We start from the raw sequence: 22,933 nt of genomic DNA, 5'->3' as shown, positions 1-22,933 counted from the left end.
ACTCCCAGGAAATAGTTTCTCTCTATCCTAGGCACTCGACAAGGTTCTCCATGGGAGATTAGTTAGCACAGTTAGATCTCACGAAATACAGGGAGAACTTGCCATTTGGATACAGAATGGCTCAAAGGTAGAGGACAGAGGGTGGTGGTGGAGGGTTGTTTTTCTGACTGGAGCCCTGTGACCAGTGGAATGCTACAAGGATTGGTACTGGGCCCTGTACTTTTTGTCATTTACATAAATGATTTGGATGCGAGCATAAGAGGTACAGTTAGTAATTTTGCAGATGACACCAAAATTGGAGGTGTAGTGGATAGCGAAGAGTGGTATGGGTATGGAATGAGCTGCCAGAGGAAGTGGTGAAGGCTGGTATAATTGCAACATTTAATAGGCATTTGGATGGGTGTATGAATAGGAAGGGTTTGGAGGGATATGGGCCGGATGCTGGCAGGTGGGACTAGATTGGGTTAGGATATCTGGTCGGCATGGACGGGTTGAACCAAAGGGTCTGTTTCCGTGCTGTACATCTATGACTCTATTTGAAACACTTTAATCAGATTGCCTCCTCAGTCTTTCATACTGCAATATCAGCAAGGAGTGCACAACTCAGTTTCATAGTTTAGTCTATGAATCTCCGCAATGACCCCCTTTAAGACTGATATATCCTTCCCGAAGAGTGATATTCAGAACTGAAGGTTTTTACTCCTGTCGTGGTCTAATGAAAGCTCTGCAGAACAAGAGAAAATAGCTGCTCTCCATCTCGTCTCTAAAACCTCCTTCATCTTAAACACTTCAGAATGTAATCCATTTTGTGAATAACATTCAGATGCTTTGACATGTGGGGTTTCTGTCTAATAAGTGCAGTTTTGTGTTGTAACAGGATGTATCAGGGATTGTGAAATTTTACACTTTTAATGAGCTGTAGCAGATCCTTGGAGAGAAGGTTTGGCAGTATTTCCATTCATTCCCACCTTCCGTGAAAGTGTCTCAACACATTTTAGTTAATGCAGAACACCGTGCCTTTTGTCTCTTTGGCAATGTCAAGTGCTCAGTGCTCAGTCTTTGGGTCTCTGCAGTGGTCCTTTGTACCTCACAGATTTGCACGCGCTGGCAGTAGATTAAAAACTGTAGCGGCTGTGTGGGGAAGACTTGTCAAGCTCTAGGACGGTCAAGTCAAAGTCCAGATGCTTCCAGTTTACTCCTGTGTCTGAGCAGCTGTTGCTCACTGAATGACACTCACAGCATCCAACATTACTGATTTGCAAAGATCAAACTAGATGCACTTGCATTGTTCTTGCAGGCTCCAGGATTTGCCACATTGTTACACAGCTGATGAGCTACTTTTTGAAATGTGGTCCCTGTTGTAGTGAAGTGTGGCTGCCAATTTCCACAGAGTAAGATAGACTTGCTGCCAGGTACCTATATGTTGGCTTGGAGCCAGGGTTTGTATTTCTCTTCAACTTGACTCATCCACGCCCACCATGAGCTCCTCCCACCCATTTTGAGGGCTTTATTTTGAAGTCCAGAGTCACATTGTTCAGTCTGGGTGTGGTATTGTTTGGGTCTAACTGTTGTACATATACAGTATATCTCAGCTATGTTTAAATTTGAACTTGTGAATTTGAATTTGTGGCATATGAATTTCCTGTGTGTCTGAAGGGGTTTAATGATTTGCTCGTGAGTATTTCTGTAATCATATTAGTTTATTTTTAGGCATGTTTTGAAGGAGGTTGGTTTGGAGGCCAGTGGAAATTTGGGTATATTTGGAGAGTTTACAAGTAAAGGAACCAAACAGTATACTCCATCAGCTTTCTGGTAGAAGGTTCCAGGGTTCTTTTCAGGCTTAAGAGCAACAGCTTGAAGAAACAGACTTTTTTTTGTATTTTTGGTTTAGGTAACTCTTCAGAGTCGCAAGCTGAAGATGGATGTGTAAAGCAATTGCTCCTGAGAAAGGGAAAAGATAGTGAATTTTGAGAAAATTTGTAGCTCAGGTTGAGGTTTTGGATGTAGGTTTGCTCGCTGAGCTGAAAGGTTCATTTTCAGACGTTCTGTTACCTTACTAGGTAACATTTTCAGTGGGCCTCATGTAAAGCAATGCTGAAAATTGCTGCTTTCTATTTATATGTTTGTTGTTGAAATCAACAAACACATCGAGTTAGACCCCATCTACCACCCCCTGAGAAAAGGAACTGGAAGTGACTTCACCACAGGAAATAACATCACCACAGGAAATGACAGAACCAACCCAAAGAAACCTAAATATATGAATAGAAAATAGGAATTTTCAGCATACTTTGCATGAGGCCCACTGAAGATGTTATCTAGTAAGGTAATGAAACGTCTGGAAAAGAACTTTTCAGCTCAGCGGGAAAAGATAGATTAGAATTGCAAAAAGTAGATTACCTTGGTGTAAGAAGGTCAGCAAAAGTTCCAGATCAGAAGTGTTTCGTTAAAGTCCTGAAGAGAATTTGAAGTTGAGAAAGTCTTAAGCTCAGTTATGCAATGGATCAAGGAAGAGGTTATCAAATTCTCACAAACAGAAATTGAAGCCGCAGGTAAGTCATATTCTGTGTTGGATACAAGAGGACATACTCTCTGCAGTGGGATGCTGTTGGGATTAATGGGATCATACTTTGTGTTTCAAAATCTTCAAACATGCATTATATGTGAATAGTCTAATTTATTTTCTTTAATCCTCATTTCTTTTGTGTAATAAACTTCTGTGTTAATATTAAAATGAAAATCTGCAATATTACATGATTATGTTTGGTGTGAAACAAACTTATTAAAACACAAAAGAGAAAAGTGTAATCCATCAAGTAAGCTTTCAATTTGCGATCTGACTTGTCTATAATAAGATCAGCTGGAATTATAACAGTATACAGCAACCAAAAGCTCAGGGAAGCAATCTTGCTATGGCTCCAGGGTTAAGATATGGGTCAGGCCAAACCTTACTTTGTCCTTCAGAAATGTTAGCGCAGTGGGAATTGTAAAGCTACTCCAGGAGTCTTTGTAGGTAGGCAAACAGTGGGGGTACGGGACAGGGTACAAAATAGGAATCAGGCAGCAGGGTTTGAACCTGCTCAATGTTTGAATCTTGGGAATAACATATATTTCAAGAAGTTGCACAGGCAAAATAATTCATATCATTACCGCACTGTGCAATGCTACATTGCAGCAAACCAATCGTGTCTTTTTTATTGTGTGTTTTTATAACAGGAGCTTTTCACGGCAGAGTGCAAGTTCAAAGAGTCAGTTTTTGAGAACTATTACGTCATCTACTCCTCAACTCTATACCGGCAGCAGGAGTCAGGCCGGGCCTGGTTCCTGGGACTCAACAAGGATGGCCAGGTCATGAAGGGGAACCGAGTCAAGAAAACCAAGCCATCCTCCCATTTTCTACCAAAACCAATCGAAGGTAGGCTTCTTCTTTTACCTGTGATGCTGAATCCTGTGAGGTTTTTTGACAGTCTGGATGAGTAAGTGGGATCAATAGCTCCTGATGTTCTCACAGCCTCAGAACTATTTCCTGTGAGTACCCAACTCTACAGTGGGCAAGCAAAACCGCCTTTCAGAGCCTCCACGTTCGATCCCTTGTATTGTCATTCATTGATAACGCCCAGAGCTTGTTAGACTTTATGGAGAGCAGTTTATTTATTATTCTTAGGCATACGTTGTTTCGTTTTTCTCTTTTCTTTCACATTCAGAAGTGCTGTTAGTCGTGCAGTCACACAGCATGGAAACAGACTGTTTGGTCCAAATCGTCCACGCTGACCAGACATCCCAATCTGATCCAGTCCAATTGGCCAGCACCCGGCCCATATCCCTGTAAACCCTTCCTATTCATATACTCATCCAGATGCCTTTCAGATGTTGTAATTATACCAGTCTCCACCCCTTCCTCGAGTAGCTTATTTCATACACCCAGCAGCCTCTGCGTGAAACTGTTACCCCTCAGGTCATTTTTAAATCTTTTCCCTCTCACCTTAAACTTATGGCCTCTAGTTTCAGACGCCCCCATCGTAGAAAAATGACCATGGCTATTCATTCTAGCCATGCCCCTGATGATGTTATAAGCCTCTAAGATGTCATCTCTCAGTCTCCAATACTCCAGGGAAAAAAAGATCCAGCCTACGTAGCCTCTCTGGATAACTCAAGCCCTCCTGTCCCGTCAACATCCTTGTACACCTTTTCTGCACCCTGTCACGTTTAACAATGTCCTTCCTATAGAAGGGCGATGAGAATTGAATGCAGTATTCAATATTCTGTGCAGCTGCAACATGACATCCCAGCTCCTCTGCTCAGTGCACTGCCCAATAAAGGCACGTGTACCAAATGCTGGAAAGTCGGGTCAGGGGGCCGTGAGGAGAGGGGTTAAGGGGTGCTGGAGGATTGGGTCAGAGGGCCCTGGGGAGAGTTGTTAAAGGGGTGCTGGAGGGTTGGGTTAGGGGATGGTGGGGAGAGGGTTTAAGGAGTGCTGGAGGGTTGGTTCAGGGGGCCGTGAGGAGAGGGATTAAGGGGTGATGGAGGGTTGAGTCAGGGGGCCATGGGGAGAGGGGTTAAGGAGGGCTGAGGATTGGCTCAGGAGGCCGTGGGGCGAGGGGTTAAGGGGTGCTGGAGGGTTGGGTCAGGGGGCCATGGGGAGAGGAGTGAAGGGTGCTGGAGGGTTGGGTCAGGGGGCCGTGGGGGAGGAGTGAAGGGGTGCTGGAGGGTTGGGTCAGGGGGCCGTGAGGAGAGGGGTTAAGGGATGATGGAGGGTTGGGTCAGGGGGCCGTGGGGAGAGGGGTTAAGGAGGGCTGGAGGATTGGCTCGGGGGCAGTGGGGAGAGGGGTTAAGGGGTGCTGGAGGGTTGGATCAGTGAGCCATGGGGAGAGGGGTTAAGGGGTGCTGGAGGGTTGGGTCAGGGGGCCATGGGGAGAGGGGTTAAGGGGTGCTGGAGGGTTGGGTCAGGGGGCTGTGGGGAGAGGAGTGAAGGGTGCTGGAGTGTTGGGTCAGGGGGCCGTGGGGAGAGGAGTGAAGGGGTGCTGGAGGGTTGGGTCAGGGGACCATGGGGAGAGCGGTTAAGGGGTGCTGTAGGGTTGGGTCAGGAGGCCACGGGGAGAGCGGTTAAGGGGTGCTGGAGGGTTGGGTCAGGGGACCATGGGGAGAGGGGTTAAGGGGTGCTGTAGGGTTGGGTCATGGCAGCAGCTGGGTTTGGTGCATCAGAAGGTGTATTCCAGTGTGAGGCAGCATTGTGGGTGTTGGGCTGGTATCAGATCCCTGGGCTTGAGGTCTGTCAATGACACTAGCCGTTATTCAAAAAGCATCTTATAACTTACAGTTACCCCTCATATCATCACTGCCATGCTGTGTATGATAGCATGACAGAGCGTGAGGTACTGAGATGTAGCAAATTGTCTAAAGATTGTTGAACCACCTCTCTCATCTCCATGGTCCTCTATGACATCCTCCTCTCCACCCTCTCCCTCCTTTCTCACCCTCTCTCTCCTTCCTATCCCTCCTCGCCCTTCTCCCCATCCTCGCCTTCTCTCCACCGTCACTGTCCTCTCCCTCCTCCAACCCTATCTCACTGCTCACTGTTAAGTATCATTTCTGCTTATTTATATAAAGCTCTTCATCAGCGATACCTTCCACAGTACATTTTAACGCTGTACCAAACGCACTCCCCCTACAATGCGCTGTCTTGAATGGGAAAGAATCACTTGGAGAAACCTTTGTCACAGTGATTGATGGGTAATGCTTGCTTTGCCCACGCACGTTTGCTTGCTGCTTATGGAGATATTGCAATGTGCTGGTGAGCATTTCCTTTGCTCACTGACATTACAAAGACCTTTGCAAAATAAAAACCCAATAGCAGAGCTGACAAGCCATTGTACACTCATGATTTTAGAACGCACAGCAGAAACCAGGTTCCAGGAGACTTAGTTGTGCATTCGACGTGAATGAATTAGCAGAAACATTGTTCAGTCAGGAAACATCCACCTCTGTGTTTTTTTTTGTTTGTATGAGATGGCTGCATTTCATAGTCAATTTCAAAAGCTTTTTAAAGTTAAGCTTGCATAATATTCAGCTGTTTGAAATTCATCCATACTAATGTTTTGAAATGAATCTGGTAATCGATTTTCTCAATGGATGTCCCTGCAGTAGTAGCAGCTTTGATGCTTGACTGAACAATAAATACGAGCAATGTTTCCACACTCCAGCAGGGGGGTTACAGATTTTGTGCAGCATTGAAAAGTCCCTTTGGCCAGTCAATCTTGTCCATCTATTCTCATTCCATTTTCCAGCACTTGGGATGTAGCCTTATACACTATGGCATTTCAAATACTCATCTAAATACTGCTGAAACATCTTGAGGATAATCCTCTTTATCTCCCTTTCAGGTGCAGCCTCTGGGTAACATTTGTTTCCTCAAAACCCCTTTAAACCTGCTGCTCCTTAGCTTAAAATCGTGACCCTGCTAAGGGAAAGGTTTCTCCCTACCTACCCTGTTCATCACCCTCATAATCCTGTGCACTTCAATCACTGCAATCCTCCCTCAGTCTTCTCAATTGTAAGGAAAACAACACCAACCTCTATAGTCTCTCTTTATCGCTGAGTTACTCCAGCCCAGGCAGAATCCTGGTGAATCTCCTCCACACCATCTCTAGTGCAATTACATCCTCCCTATAATGTGGCAACCAGAACTGCACGCCGTAATCCAGCTGTGGCCTAACTATTGTTAGATACAGCTCCATCATAACCATCTTGTTCTTGTAATTCAGTGCCTTGACTAATAAAGCGCAGCAGGTCAGGCAGCATCCAAGGAACAGGAAATTCGACGTTTCGGGCATAAGTCCTTCGTCAGGACTTATGCCCGAAACGTTGAATTTCCTGTTCCTTGGATGCTGCCTGACCTGCTGAGCTTTTCCAGCAACACATTTTCAGCTCTGATCTCCAGCATCTGCAGACCTCACTCTCTCCTTGACTAATAAAGGCAAGTATCCCATATGCCTTCTTTACCACCTCATCTACCTGTCCTGCGGTTTTCATGTATCTATGGACATGTACACCAAGGTTCCTCTGATCCTCTGTACAATTCAATGTGTACTCCCTTGCTTTGCTAGTCCTAACTGGGAATATATTGGGATACAGTAGTTTCTCTCCATTAATGGACATATGTTACAGGCTAAGAGTGTGAGTGGGCCAGTGAGGGTAGATCCTGAGAGATTTTCTTCCCCTGCTCAGGAAATGCAGTACACAGGGGGCACAGACTTGGGATAAGGGACTAGTCATTTCAGATGGAGATGAGGAATATTTCTTCATTCAATGTGTGGTGAGGTTTTGGAATTCTCTTCCACAGACGGCTGTGAATGCTTTGTAATTGAATATATTTAGGGCTGAGGTTGACAGATTGTTTGTCGGTCAGGAAATGGGAAGTAGGGGCGAAAGTCACATTGGAGTTAAAGATCAACTGTGATGCTAATGATTTGGCAATGCCGGTATTGGACTGGGGTGTACAAAGTTAAAAATCACACAACACCAAGTTATAGTCCAACAGGTTTAATTGGAAGCGCTAGCTTTCGAAGCATTGACAACCACCTGATGAAGGATCTGCGCTCCGAAAGCTAGTGCTTCCAATTAAACTTGTTGGACTATAATCTGGTGTTGTGTGATTTTTTTAACTATGATGTTAATGACTGACTGAGCAGGATCGATGGCCTAAATGCTCTACTCCTGCTCCTAACTCTTGAATTCTCCCAAAAAAACAAATTTCCAAAGTGCATTCCCGACTTCCCTATCCTGAACAGTGAGAATGTGGGGCTCGATACCATGTGGCGCAAAATGATTAATTGAGGTCAGCCAGGTGGACCTGGGAGAATATGAGTTCCCTGATTGGGGCTGTCAGCCTGGTTGAGTCAGGGATCCCTGGCTGACAGATATAAACAGGAAGATCAGAGGTTCTGTTCACTCTGAGAGCTGGCTCTGAGGGAGCTGGATCAGTGTCAGGGAATTTCCACATATAAATAAAGGCTGACTTGATGATGGGATATCTGTGGAGTTATTTCAAAGGTGAAGCAGGATAAAAGTGGAGAAAGAGAGGGATAGAGGGATATGCCACTGAGGTGGTAGGAGAACCTTGTGGAGTCTAAACACCAGCATGAGCATGTTGGGCTGAATGTCCAGTTTCTGCATGTAAATTCTGGGTACAACTAGCATTTGGGATTGTGAACGGTTGTGCATGAATGCAGTTCAAGCCTGCTCCCATGATTCACCATTCACTTAGATCATGGCTGATGCATATTTTAATTCCATCTACCCATTTGGTTTTGCAAAACTTCACCCAACAGAAACAGGCCTATGCCTGAAACATTGATTCTCCTGCTCCTCGGATGCTGCCTGGCCTGCTGTGCTTTTCCAGCACCGCACTTTTCGCCAGAAATCTTCCTGTGTCAGTTTTGAAAGCTTTAATTGAATACTGAGTCTCAAAGCATTTTGGTGGATTTTGGACAATTGCTCCAACAGTTCTTTGCTATTTTTGAGTCCTAGTTTTAGTTTTGAGTATTGTAAATTAGTTTGTATGCTGCTTTGCCTGGACTCTGGGACATGGTGGAAATGTCACTGATCTCGCAATCTAGAACTGAAGGCTCAGAGGTTGTTGGTTTGTAATCCCACTGTGGAAGATGGTGATAATACAATTCAACAAAGATCTGGAATTAAACATTAGTCTAATGCTGATTGTTGTCAATGGTTGTATAACCCCAAATAAACCAAAGTAGTGCAGATACTGGGGATCTGAAACAAAAGCAGAAATTGCTGATGAAACTCAGCAGGTCTGGCAGCATCTGTGGGAAGAAAACAGAGTAAACGTTTCAAGTGCAGTGATTTCTCAAAGGAAAAACCCATCTGGTCTGCTAATGTCCTTTTAGCGAAGGAAATCTGCCATCCATACCAGGACTGGCCTGTCCTATGTGACTCCAGACCTACAACAATGTAGTTGATTCTTAACTGCCCTGTCAAATGATAAATGCTGACCCAGCCAGTGACATCTACATCCCATGAAAAATCCTTAAAAGAATTGTTTCTCTGATACAATGTCCTTTGTATCCTGTAGCAAATATCATTATTGTCTACCTTTGTTTTAAGATGTTGTACCCTCTTTCCACATGTTGCAGACTTCAAAGTGACTGAGAGAATGAAATATGGATATTTTGAGATAATATCACAGAGCGTTGCTGGCATTACCCTGATTGGTTTCAGGGGATGCCTGGATCAGCCGAATATTCCTTGATATCAACCAGCGATATTCACATGGAAATGTGCGGAAGGCTTTCTTTCCCTTTCAGTCATTTAAGACACTTTGTAAGGTTCCTTTTTGCACCAGCTGTGATTGAGATACTGTGTTCAGTTCTTTGGTTTATTTGGGGTTATACAACCACTGAGAGCAGCCAGCATTAAACTAACGTTTAATTCCAGATTTTTGTTGAATTGTATTATTACCGTTTTCCACAGTGGGATTACAAACCCACATCCTCTGAGCACTCAGTTCAGGATTGTGAGATCAGTGATATGATCACCACGCCATCATCTCAATTGCTGGGCAACATTCCAAGCCACATCCAAACAGGGACCTCAGCGGCTCAGACATTCAAAAGTGTTTTATCAAAAGATAATGCAACAAGTCACAATCCTCTTCTGCATTTGTCAGTTGAGCAAATTGTTTCTTTTATTCATTCATGGGATGTCTGTATCACTGGTTGGGCCGGTGTTTATTGCCCCTCATAGTTGCCTTTGAGAAGGTACTGGTGAGCTGCCTTCTTGAACTGTGGCAGTCCATGTGCTGTCATAGTTCCACAATGCCCATACAGAGGGGGTTCCAGATTTTGACCAAGTGATCTTGAAGGAACGGCGATATACTTCCAAGGCAGGATGGTGAGTGGTTTGGAGGGGAACTTGCAGGTGATGGTGTTCCCATGTGTGTACTGCCCTTGTCCTTCTAGATACTAATTGTCACAGGTTTGAAAAGTGCTACTTAAAGAACACTGGGAGATTTCTGCAGTGCACCTTGTGCAAACGCTGTGACTGAGTGACTAAGTTGTGGAAGGAGTGAATGCTTGTGCCAGTCAAGTGGGTTGCTTTGTCCTGGATGGTGTTGAACGATGTTGGAGCTGCACCCTTCCAGGCAAGTGGGGAGTATTCCGTTACACTCCTGAGTTGTACCTTGTAGATCCCAGAAAAATTGCTTAAACGCTGTTCATATAACAAGATCACGTGAGCATTCATGAGGGGGTAATCAGGTGAAAAAAGGTTGATGGTGAGGTGAGGACGATGTGCTGAAAGGTCAAAACATTTTGCCCAAGAACCAAAGAATATTGAACGGAACCTTAAAAAATGTGAGAGGGGCGCAGCAGTTGCAGGGCTTAAATGGCTTTGCCATCAACAATAAGAATGGAAATCTAGAGACCTCTTCACCCATCACTTTCTAAATTGGCTCCCAATATCACTAGTTTAAAACTCCCACCTTTGTTTTCAAGTCCCTCCATCTCTGTAGACTAACCAATCAAACCTAAACCCCTCCAAGATTTCTTCACTTTTCCAATTCTGGCTTCTTGCTTATCTCTGTCTGGACCAGAAGCTCTGGAGTTCATTCCCTAAACCTCGAAACGTCTCCATTTCTCTCTTCCCTCTGATAACCCAGTCTCACCCTTTATTCAGAACATGTACATTTTATTCAGCCTTTGGCTTTCCTCCTTCCCTCAGGCTGAAATCAGTTTTAATGTTGCACCTTCATGAAGAGGAGTTAAATCAGTGCAGACCAAGGATCAGATCATGGGGCCGTCTGGTTTCTATTTTACTGTTGTGCACTGCCTTTACAAAGTGAGGGGGTCAGCAATTGTCCAGCGCACCAGACTTTGTGGTGTGTGCTTCCGTGTGGTAACCTCAGACTTGGCTTCTGAGACCCTCATCTGTCCCTTTGTTACCTCTGGACTCAATTACTCGAAGGTGTTCCTGGCTGGTCTCCTATTATATCCTATTATATCCATATATCCATGGGATATGGGCATCAGGACAAAGCCAATATTTCTTGCCCGTCCCTCAACGTTGGAGCTGAGGATGTTACTAATAAAATTGATAAAGAGGAGTCAAAAGGCATAGTGTACTTGGAATTTTATACAAGGCTTTTGAGAAGATTAGCAAAATTAAAGTATATGGGATAAACAATAATTTACTGGCATGAATTAAGGATTAGCTAAGAAGGAAAAAAGCAGAGATTAGAAATAAATGGATTATTCTCACATTGACAAACTCTGACTACTAGGTAAAAACAATGACTGCAGATGCTGGAACCCAGAGTCTAGATTAGAGTGGTGATGGAAAAGCACAGCAGTTCAGGCAGCATCCGAGGAGCAGGAAAATCGACATTTTGGGCAAAGCAAGTGTATTCCTGATGAAGGGCTTTTGAAGATGGAGTACTGGGCAAATGGTCGGATACTTGGTAGTGTGGATGAGCAGAGGGATTTTGGTGTCCATGTACACAGATCTCTGAAAGTTGCCACCCAGGTAAATAGTGCTGTGAAGAAGGCCTATAATGTACTGGCTTTTATTGGTAGAGGAATTGAGTTCCGGAGTCCTGAGGTCATGTTGCAGTTGTATAAGACTCTGGTGCGGCTGCATCTGGAGTATTGTGTGCAGTTTTGGTCGCCATACTATCGGAAGAATGTGGAGGCACTGGAACGGGTGCAGAGGAGGTTTACCAGGATGTTGCCTGGCATGGTAGGAAGATCATATGAGGAAAGGCTGAAGCACTTGGGGCTGTTCTCATTGGAGAAAAGAAGGTTTAGGGGTGACTTGTTAGAGGTGTACAAGATGATTAGGGGTTTAGATAGGGTTGACCATGAGAACCTTTTTCCATGTATGGAGTCAGATATTACGAGGGGGCATAGCTTTAAGTTAAGGGGTGGTAGGTATAGGACAGATGTTAGGGGTAGATTCTTTACTCAGCGAGTCGTGAGTTCATGGAATGCCCTGCCAGTAGCAGTGGTGGACTCTCCCTCTTTATGTAAAAAATGAGGTCTGCAGATGCTGGAGATCAGAGCTGAAAATGTGTTGCTGGTTAAAGCACAGCAGGTTAGGCAGCATCCAAGGAACAGGAAATTCAACGTTTCGGGCCAGAGCCGAGTATGATTCCTGATGAAGGGCTCTGGCCCGAAACGTCGAATTTCCTGTTCCTTGGATGCTGCCTAACCTGCTGTGCTTTAACCAGCAACACATTTTCAGCTCTCCCTCTTTATGGACATTTAAATGGGCATTGGATAGGCATATGGAGGAAAGTGGGCTAGTGTAGGTTAGGTGGGCTTGGATCGGCACAACATCGAGGGCCGAAGGGCCTGTACTGCGCTGTATTTTTCTATGTTCTATGTTTTATGTTCTAAAAGGATCAGTACTTGGGCCTCAGCTGTTCATGATGTACATCAATAATTCGGAGGTGGGGTCTAAATGTATTATTTTCAAATATGCAGATGATACAAAGGGGAAAGAGTGTCTTGAGTTTTCAGGAGGACTTGGAAGGTTTAGCGAATAAACAAGAGACAGCAGGTGGAATATAATGTGGAATCATGTCAGGTTATTCACTTTGGTGCGAAGAACATATGTGCAGAGAATTTCTTAAATGTAAGTGGTTGCAAATGTATAAAGAGATGTGAGTGGCTTAGTCACTGAAGGCTAACAAACAGGTGCAGCAGGCGATAGGAAGGCTAAAGGATGTTAGTTTGTATCAGAAGAAGATTTGAATGCAGCAGTAGTGAAATCTTCATTCACTTGAGTAGGAGTTGTTTCGATCATACCTGGAGAACGCTGTGTCGTGTTAGTCTCCTTACCTGCCTCAAGATATTGTTATGGAAGGATGCAACAAAGGTTCACTAGACTTGTCTCCAGGATGGTGGGACTGTTCTATGAAGAGAGATTTGGCTGATATTATCTGGAGTTTTGAAGAATCAGAGGAGATCTCATTGGATCCTACAAAGTCCTTGAAATGACAGAATCAAGTGGCAATTAGGATCAAATCCCTTTGATCCTAATTGCCACTTGAACTGAGCGACTACTGGACAACTTTAGACATTGTCAAAAACAAACAGGTTGCTGACTCTAGAGTCAATGTGTCAACCAGAAGAATAGCAAGGATGGCAAGGGTAAGGATGGCAGATTTCCTTTCCTAAAGGACATCAGTAAATGAGGTGGCTTGATGGATTTCCTTACCCTGTAACTTTGAGCTTCTCCAAAACTCTGCTAACCAAACCTTAACTTAAACCCTCTTCACCCATCACATTCTATGCTCTATATTGGTTCCCAGTAACACTATTTTCGAATTCTCGTCCTTGTTTTCAATATCTCTGTAAACTCCCCCAAACTAAATCCTTCCAAGATTTCTTCATTCTTGTTACTCTGGTTTCTTGCTCATCTGCCATGTGTAAACCAGAAGCTCTGGAATTCATTCCCTAAACCTCTCCCTGTTTCCATTTCTCCCTTCCCTCTGAAAGATGCTCTTTAAAATCCACCTACCTGAATATCACCTACTGAGGCTTAGTGCCAGACTTTGCTCGTTAGTCACTCCAGCAGAGCATCCGCAAACACCTTACAATTACAGAACAGTTCGGGAGAGGAAGGAGGCCATTGAGCCCATCATGTCTGCTTGGGCTCTTTGAATGAACATTATGGCTCATTGCTATTTTCCAACCTTTTCCCTGTTAGCCTGAATAATCATTTAATACCCTCTTGAATGCCTCGACTGAACCTGCCTCCGCCATACACAGCGTGTTCCTGGCACAAACCACTCGCTGTGTGAAAACATTTTCTCTCTGATTGTATTTGCATTTCTTGCAAACTATCATCTATCTGTACCCTCCAGTTCTCAGTCCTTTTATGAAAGGGAATGGTTTCTCTCAATTATTCTGCTCAACTCCCACATGATTTTGGAAATATTTGTGAAAGTAATATATATTTACAAATTTTTACTGTATATAAATAAAGCAATTCATCTACTTGCTGGTCAAGATCCAAAGGGTTTTCAAAAAGACACTTTAGCACAGACATGATGTTGTGTGGTACTGATGAGACCCTAATGGTTTTGTCTGAAACTATTAAATGGAAAGGTGGTGCTAAAGCACTAATTTCTTTATTCATTCACGGGCAGCATTTATTGTCCATCCCTAATTGCCCAGAGTCAGTTGCGAGTCAAGAGTGTGCTGCTGGGAAGGCACAGCAGGTCAGGCAGCACCTGAGGAGCAGGAGAATAGGTGTTCCTGATGAAGGGCTTTTGCCCGAAACAACGATTCTCCTGCTCCTCGGATGCTGCCTGACCCGCTGTGCCTTCCCAGCATTACACTACTGACTCTAAACTCCAGCACCTGCGCCAGAGTCAGTTAAGAGTCAACCACATTGCTGTTGACTTGGAGTCATATGTAGGCCAGACCAGGTAAGAATGGCAGTTTCCTTCCCTAAAGGGCAATAGTGAACCCGAATGGGTTATTTTCTTCCATCAATCAATTCATGGTCATCATTAGACTCTTAATTCCAGATACTTATTGACTTCATATTCCACCAGGATTCAAACCTGGGCCCCAGAACATTATCTGAGTCTCTGGCCTAACAGTCCAGTGGGCCATTAGGCCATTGCCTAGGCCATTGCCTCCACCTGTCAACCATTAACATCCAGTGACATAATTAAAAATGGATGTCTCAGCTTAACACCACATCCAAAAGATGGCACCTGGGAGTGTCAGCTGGCAAGGTTCTGCAAATGTAACTTGAACACATAACAGTTCATATAGAGGGGAGAGTACTGCTTACTAAGTCATGCATAACAGTCAGCACCTTATACACTGACAGCAGAAATTGTCATTCTGTAGACACCGCAATGTTGCCTGAGGACAGGAGAGAAATGGAGATAAATTAGTTGGGCTAGATCTCACATTGCAGCTGTCCTAAGCGGTCCATCTGTACAGATTTATAGAGTCATAGAGTCCTACAGCACGGAGACAGGCTCTTTGGCCCAAACCAGTCCGTGCCAACCAAAATGTCCATCCAGCTGACCCCATTTCCCTGCACTTGGCTCAAATCCTTCTAATCCTTTCCTATGCATGTATTTGTCCCAATGCCTTTTAAATGGTGTTAATGTACCCGCCTCAACCACTTCCACTGACAGTTCATTCTATATGCATACAACCCTCTTTGTTCCTTTTCAGGTTCCTTTTTATTCTTTCCTCTCTTACCTTAAACTGATGTCCTCTAGTCCTCAGAGAAAGACTGAGTGCATTCACTCTATCCATGCCTCTCATGATCTTACACACTTCTATAAGATGCCCGCTCAGTCTCCTATGCTCCAAAGAAAATGTCCTAGCTTGTCCAACCTCTTCCTATAACTCAAACCTTCTGAAGTCCTGGCAACATCCTTGTAAATTTCTTCTGCACTGTTTCCAGTTTAATAACGTCCTTCTTATCGCAAGGTGACCAAAAAAACAATCACATGCTAACAATTTAAAGAATTCACTTCTCAAAGCGTAGGTGACTCTTTTCATCAGTTTCTTGAACTTTGGGTCCAATGATTTCAATTCAATTCGTACAAATGTCCTGAAACATGTTTGTTAGCCAATCTGGGTCAATGAAAGAATACTGCCTCCTTACACAACTCTAATTCCCAATCATGTATAATTAGCATGTGTGTTTAAATTGCTAATTGTGGCTCCATGTATCCTTGTAACTAGTTTCAACGCTGTAAGATTGCTTTGTGAACGTGCTTGAATCCTCTGTTCTGTGACTCTGCATTGCTGATTTGTTGTTTTGTACTCCTGTGCCCTGACACTGTTCGGTAAAGGTGTTGTATTTTGTACAGTGTGATTCAGCCTGTGGGGCTCACTGCACATTCATAACTAAAAGAAAATTGGTCTATGTTCATGTCTCTAAGTTCAATATACAGAGTGCTGTGAATGGGTATGTTTTTCATTTCCTCTGATTCACTGGAATAACTGTAACATGTCAACACTGTAACTGCCATTTCCCTTTCTCTCCCTGTCTCTCTCTTTCTCTCTCTCTGCGTCTCTGTTGTGGATATGTCCTGTAGGGTTAACGGAGAGGAACACTGCACTTATTCCTACTTGGGTTCCTACTTGGGCTTACTTCTCCCTACTTTGGAATCCACAGGGTGCAGAAGAGCAAATTGCTGAGCAAGTAGCTGAACAGAACAAATGCCAAACAAAAGGTTAAAGAGAAAGCTTGTAGTTCTGTAGTGCCTCCTGTACTGAACATCCCAAAGCACTTTAACAACATTGAACACAGAAGCAGGTGTAGTCCATTTGACCCCTCCTTCAGAAAAGATGACAGACTATGACCTCAACTCCTGTCTGCACCCCATAACTCCTGCTGCTTGTTGATCAAATATCCATCTATTCACAGCCAATTAAGTACTCTCTGAGGTGTAGTCACTGTTGTAGGAAATGTGGCAGCGAATTTCCGCTCCAGGGACTCGGAGTTTAGGTGAAGCTGACTGAGGGGCGCCGCACCGACCACCACTGTGCAACTCTCCCTCAGAATACTGCAACAGAACCTTTTATATTCACCTGGGGAGGTAGCAAGGGTCTCCACAGCCCTCCCACAGTACTGACCCTCTGTCAGTGCGGCACTCCCTCAGTACTGACCCTCTGACAGTGTGGCACTCCCTCAGTACTGACCCTCTGTCAGTGCGGCACTCCCTCAGTACTGACCCTCTGTCAGTGCAGCACTCCCTCAGTACTGACCCTCTGTCAGTGCGGCACTCCCTCAGTACTGACCCTCTGTCAGTGCGGCACTCCCTCAGTACTGACCCTCTGACAGTGTGGCACTCCCTCAGTACTGACCCTCTGACAGTGTGGCACTCCCTCAGTACTGACCCTCTGACAGTGTGGCACTCCCTCAATACTGACCCTTTGACAGTGCAGCACTCCCTCAGTACTGACCCTCCAACAGTGGAGCACTCTCTCAGTATTGACCCTCCAACAGCGCAACACTCCCACAGTACTGACCCTCTGGCAGCGCAGCACTCCCTCAGTACTGACCCTCCAACAGTGGAGCACTCCCTCAGTATTGACCCTCTGACTGTGCAGCAATCCCTCAGTATTGACCTTCTGACAGTGCGACACTCCCTCAGTACTGACCCTCCGACAGTGGAGCACTCCCTCAATATTGACCCTCTGACAGTGCAGCACTCCCTTAGTACTGACCTTCTGACAGTGCGGCACTCCCTCAGTACTGACCCTCCGACAGTGCAGCACTCCCTCAGTATTGACCCTCTGACAATGCAGCACTCCCTTAGTACTGACCCTCTGACAGTGCAGCACTCCCTCAGTACTGACCCTCCAACAGTGGAGCACTCCCTCAGTACTGACCCTCCAAGAGTGCAGCACTCACTCAGCACTGACCCTCTGACAGTGTGGCACTCCCTCAGTACTGAACCCTTGACACTGCAGCAATACTGACCCTCCGATAATGCAGCACTCCCTCAGTACTGATCGTCCAATAGTGCAGCACTCCCTCCGTACTGGCCCTCCAAGAGTGTAGTACTCTCTCAGTACCGACCCTCTGACAGTGCAGCACTCCCTCAGTAATAAAGCTCTGACAGTGCGGCACTCCCTCAGTAATAAGCTCTGACAGTGCAGCACTCCCTCAGTAATAAGCTCTGACAGTGCGGCACTCAGTACTGACTCTCTGACGGTGCAGGACTCGCTCAGTACTGACCCTTCAATGACACACACTTCAGCCCCTGTGGATCAGTAATGAAGTCAGTGAGTTTTGAATGTGGTGGATGGGGTGCCAATCAAGCAGGTTACTTTGACCTTAGGTATATCGAGCTTCTTGAGTATTGCTGGAGCTGTATTAATTCAGCAAGCTGAGGGTTTCCAACCATATCTCTAACTTGTGCCTTGGAGATGGTAAGTAGGTTTTGTGTAGTTAGCAGGTAAATTACTTCTGACAGAAATCCTAGCCCCTGACCTGCCCTTGTAGCCACAGTATGTATCTGGATATGAACTATAACAGAGTGGTTGAAGACCCTGATGGATACTGATGTACAGTGGTATTTCTTTCATATGGTACTGATTAGCAAAAATAAATTACATTAAAAATAAATGCTATAAAATATCTTTTGGAAACTTTCAATAACTGCTGACTCCAGGACAACATTGAATTCCCTTTTTTATGTTTTTGTCTGAATGTTGAACATTAATATTCAGCCATCAAATATTAATGTGTAACACTTGCACAGTCATGAAATATTAATATGTGGGACTTGCAGAGTCAGTGAATATTGATGCATTAGGTCCATATCTATTGATGGCTCCCATGGTGACAGGGACATTTTCAAATTTCTGTCTCTTCCCCTTTAATTGTGAGCCTGATCTCTATTAGATACAGGAACTCAAACCAAGCCCGGTGGGTGGTACTCCTAGTTCTGAGACAGAAGGTCCTTTATGTCCCAATCCAAACAATTGAGGACATAATGCTCCTAGTTTATTTCTCTGTGTGGGAGTATTGTCCAAGTGGCCAACACATTGGTTCAGTGGTTAGCACTGCTGCCCCAATTGCCAGGGAACCGGGTACATTTCCACCCTCGGGCAACTTGTCTGTGTGGTGTTTGCACGTTCTCCCCATGTCTGCATGGGATTTTTCCGGGTGCTCCGGTTTCTTCCCACAGTCCAAAGATGCGCAGGTCAGGTGGATTGTCCACGCTGAATTGCCAGTCGTGCCCAAGGATGTGCAAGCTAGGTGGCTGAGCCATAGGAAATGCAGGGCTACGGGGATAGTGAAGTGGGCTAGGCCTGGGTGGAATGCTGTTCAGAGGGTCGGTGTGGAGCCGACGGCCTGTTTCCATGCTGTGGAGATTCTATGATTTTCAGTTCTGTTTCTCGGGTGGACAGAAACTATTTCCTGACGCTGTCTCAGAGAAAAGCAGGTGCATTCTCCCTAAAGCTGTGATGGTTATATTTGTCTCTTTACCACATTGGCTGTAACCACATGATCAGATCATTCTCACAACTGGCCAGTGTATTTCCAATAACAGTGGCTGCACTTCAGAAGTACACCTTTGGCTCTACACTGTCTTTTGACATCCTGATAGGCACTATGTAAATGCAAGTTATACCTTTTATCTGTACAGCCCTTTTAATAGACTGAAATATAGCATGGTGTTTCTAAGAAACATAATTGGACAAGTCTAATGCGGTTTTTGACGGGAGAATGGGAGGTGAACTCTGTGCATGATAACTAATTGATGCCAGTCTTTGTGTGACAGAACCCCGTAGGTTGCAGGAGAAAAGGAAGTGGGAGGTGAGGAAATGAATCAGTTGGAATGAAAGATCTGTGATTTGTCAAGATGTAGGGAGGAGAACAATTATGCAGGATTGGATATTCAGAGTCTAGGAAGAAAGAGGGAGCAGCATGAGGCGAATCAATACAAAAGAGACAATGATGCCGGTGAGAGAGTTTTTTTGCATAATTCACTATTTGAGGCAGAACTGCACAAATCTAAGTGACAAGAACTTGGTGTGCTGGCATACTTAGAACCATTAATCCTCACATGACCAAAGGGATTTCAGTTAACCACTTCCCCATTGAGCTCGGCAAACATTATCAGTGGTAAGAGTGGATTGTGTCATCTTTGTTATCCTGAGATAAAATGGCCAAGTTACTCCCCACCTACTCACCCACCAAACCTCTCCCCGGATGGGACAGGAAGATGAGAAATGGAATATTCGGTCACTCTGATTTATTTTCAAACTGTAAGGAACAGAGTTCGGCCAATCAGCCCATTGAGTCTACACCACCATTCAATCATGGCTGGTATGTTTCACAATCCCATTCTCCTGCCTTCTCCCCATTACCCTTGACCCCCTTCCTAAACGAGAACCTATCTGTCTCAAAGACCCTCAATGACTTGGCCTCCACGGCCATCTGTGGCAATGAGTTCCACAGATTAACCACCCTCTGGCTGAAGAAATTCTTCCTCTCTCAGTTGTAAAAGGAAACCCATTTCCTCGAAAGCTGAGCCCCAAGTTCCTAATCTCTCCTATTTGTAGAAATATCTTCTCCATGTCCACACTCTTCAGGGCTCTCAGTATTCTGGAAGCTTCAACCAGATTCCCCCTCATCCTTCTAAACTGTATTGGGCATAGACCTAGAGTGCTCACCTGCACCTCATTTGTCAAGCCCTTCATTCCTAGGATCATTCTCATGAATGTCCTCTGGACCCTCTCTAACACCAGCCCATACTTTCTGCACAGCGTGGACTCCTGGTTTCAAGTTGAAACCCAGGACAGATTCACCCGTTCCATCAGCTTTTATATTTTTCCTCTCACTTTCTCTGCTTTCAATTTTATTTCTTTATTTTTCTAATTTAACCTAAGAGGGCAGTGGCAATGGCAACTTTATACACTTTTCACTGTACTCCTGTATCCCCGTACTTTAGGACAGAAGACAATAAAATCTCATTCTAATTCTAAGTATATGCCCAAAACTGCTCAGAGTATTCCAAATACAGTCTGACCAGAGCCTCATACAGTCTCAGTAATGCATGTCTGTTCTTATGTTCTCAGCCTCTTGAAATGAATGTTAACATTGCATTTGTCATTCAACTGCCAACTGAACCTGCATGTTAACCTGAAGAGAATCCTAAACTAGGACTCCTAAGTTCCTTTGAGCTTCAGATTTCCGAAGCCTACCCCCATTTAGAAAACAGTCTACCTCTCTATTCTTCCAAAGTGCATAACCTCACACTTGGCCACATTATATTGCATCTGCTACTCCTTTGTCCACTCTCCTAGCCTGCCTGCATCCCCCTTGATTCTTCAACACTACCTGTCCCCGTACCTATCTTTGCAACAATGCCCTCAGATCTTTCATTCAGATTGTCAGTAAATAACATGAATAGTTGTGCTTCTCTGTGGAACTCCACTAGTCACCAGCGACCATCCTTAAAAAGAATTTGGGATGGAGCAGTGCCCACTCCTAAGTGTCCACTCTCTGCAATCTCTACAGCTATTTCCTTCAGAACCCTGGGGGTGGGGTGGGGATGGGTAGTCCATTCTGTCTGGGTGATCGATCCGCCTTCAGACCTTTCAGCTCCCTCCGCACCTTCTCCTTAGTGTTGGCCACTGCCCTTACCTCTACCCTGATTCACTTGAAGTTCTGGTATGCTGCTACTGTCTTATACTGTGAAGCCTGATGAAAAGTACAAATTCAATTCCTCTGCCATTTCTTTGTTGCCTATTACAGCTTTATCCTCCAGTGGTCCAACATCAATTTTTGTCTCTCTTTTACATTTTAGATATCTTAAAAAAAATTCTTGCAATCTTCTTTTATATTACTTGCTGGCTTACTCTCATCTTTAATCTTCTCCCCCACACATCCTTATTGCTTTTTTAGTTATCCTGTGCTAGTTTTTAAAAGGCCTCCTAATCCTCTGGCTTCCCACTAATCTTCAGCTCATTTTATGCTTTTTCTTTTGCCTTTATGCTGTCCCTGACTTCCTTGGTCAGCTATGGTTACCTCATTCTCCTCTAAGTATGTTCCTTCTTCCTTGGGATGAATTTCTGCTGCGTTTCCTGAAATACTCCCGAAACTCCTGCCATTGCTGCTCCACCATGTTCCCTGCTGGTGTCCCCTTCCGATCAATTCTGGCCAACCCCTCCCTCATGTCTTTGTAGTTACCTTTCCTCAATTGTAATATCATTACATCAGATTCCAGCTTCTGCCTCTCAAACAGCAAGGTCAATTCTATCATCTTATGGTCACTGCCCCTTAGGGGTTCCTTTACCTTAAGCTCTCTAATCAAGTCTGTTTCATTACACGTCACCAAATCCAAAAAGGCCATCTTATAGACATTTCATAAATTCCTTTTCTTCAGATCCGCTACCAACCTGATTTTCCCAGTTCATCTGCAGATTGAAATTCCCTCTGACTATTGTAATGGAGCTTTTCTTACACGCTTTTTTTAACTCCTGATTTAATTTTCTTCCTCAAATCCTGACTATTGCTAGGAGGCATGTACGTAATTCCCATCAGGGTATTATTTCCTTTGTGGTTTCTCATGGATGCGAGCAAAGGAAGTATGGTTAGTAAATTTTCAGATGTCACCCAAATTGGAGGTGTAGTGGACAGCAAAGAGGGTTACCTCTGTTTAAAACAGGTTCTTGACCAGATGGGCCAATGGTCTGAGAAGTGGTAGATGGAGTTTAATTCGGATAAATGCGAGGTGCTGCATTTTGGGAAAGCAAATCTTAGCAGGATTTATACACTTAATGGTAAGGTCCTGGGGAGTGTTGTTGAACAAAGAGACCTTGGAGTGCAGGTTCATAGCTCCTTGAAAGTGGAGTCGCAGGTAGATAGGACAGATGGTGTTTGGTATGCTGTACTTTATTGGTCAGAGTATTGAGTACAGGAGTTGGGAGGTCATGTTGCTGCTGTACAGGACATTGGTTAGGCCACTGTTGGAATATTTCGTGCAATTCTGGTCTCCTTCCTATCGGAAAGATGTTGTGAAACTTAAAAGGGTTCAGAAAATATTTACAAGGATGTTACCAGGGTTGGAGGATTTGAGCCATAAGGAGAGGTTGAACAGGCTGGGGCTGTTTTCCCTGGAGTGTCAGAGGCTGAGGGGTGACCTTATAGAGGTTTACAAAATTATGAGGGGCATGGATAGGATAAATAGACAAAGCCTTTTCCCCAGGGTCGGGGAGTCCAGAACTAGAGGGCATAGGTTTAGGGTGAGAGGGGAAAGATATAAAAGAGATCGAAGGGGCAACCTTTTCAGACAGAGGGTGGTACGTGTATGGAATGAGCTGCCAGAAGATGTGGTGGATGCTGGTACAATTGCAACATTTAAGAGGCATTTTGATGGGTATATGACAATGGAGGATTTGGAGGGATATGGGCT

General features: G+C 44.6%; 1 protein-coding gene across 3 annotated transcripts in view; it reads left to right on the top strand.

The window, feature by feature from the left end:
- The window catches only part of LOC132821803 (fibroblast growth factor 12), a 366,432-nt gene that overhangs the window by 337,634 nt on the left and 5,865 nt on the right, over positions 1-22,933 (top strand). For all 3 annotated transcript variants that reach the window (XM_060834612.1, XM_060834611.1, XM_060834610.1), the window contains exon 4: positions 3,217-3,415. In XM_060834612.1, the coding sequence (XP_060690595.1) occupies positions 3,217-3,415 (199 nt within the window). The remainder of the gene's footprint in view (positions 1-3,216; positions 3,416-22,933) is intronic.

This window comes from Hemiscyllium ocellatum, chromosome 13, assembly GCF_020745735.1.
Source record: "Hemiscyllium ocellatum isolate sHemOce1 chromosome 13, sHemOce1.pat.X.cur, whole genome shotgun sequence".
In the NCBI taxonomy this organism is placed as follows: Eukaryota; Metazoa; Chordata; class Chondrichthyes; order Orectolobiformes; family Hemiscylliidae; genus Hemiscyllium; species Hemiscyllium ocellatum.
Note: the sequence above shows the minus strand (reverse complement) of the source record. Positions and strands in the feature narration are given on the sequence as shown.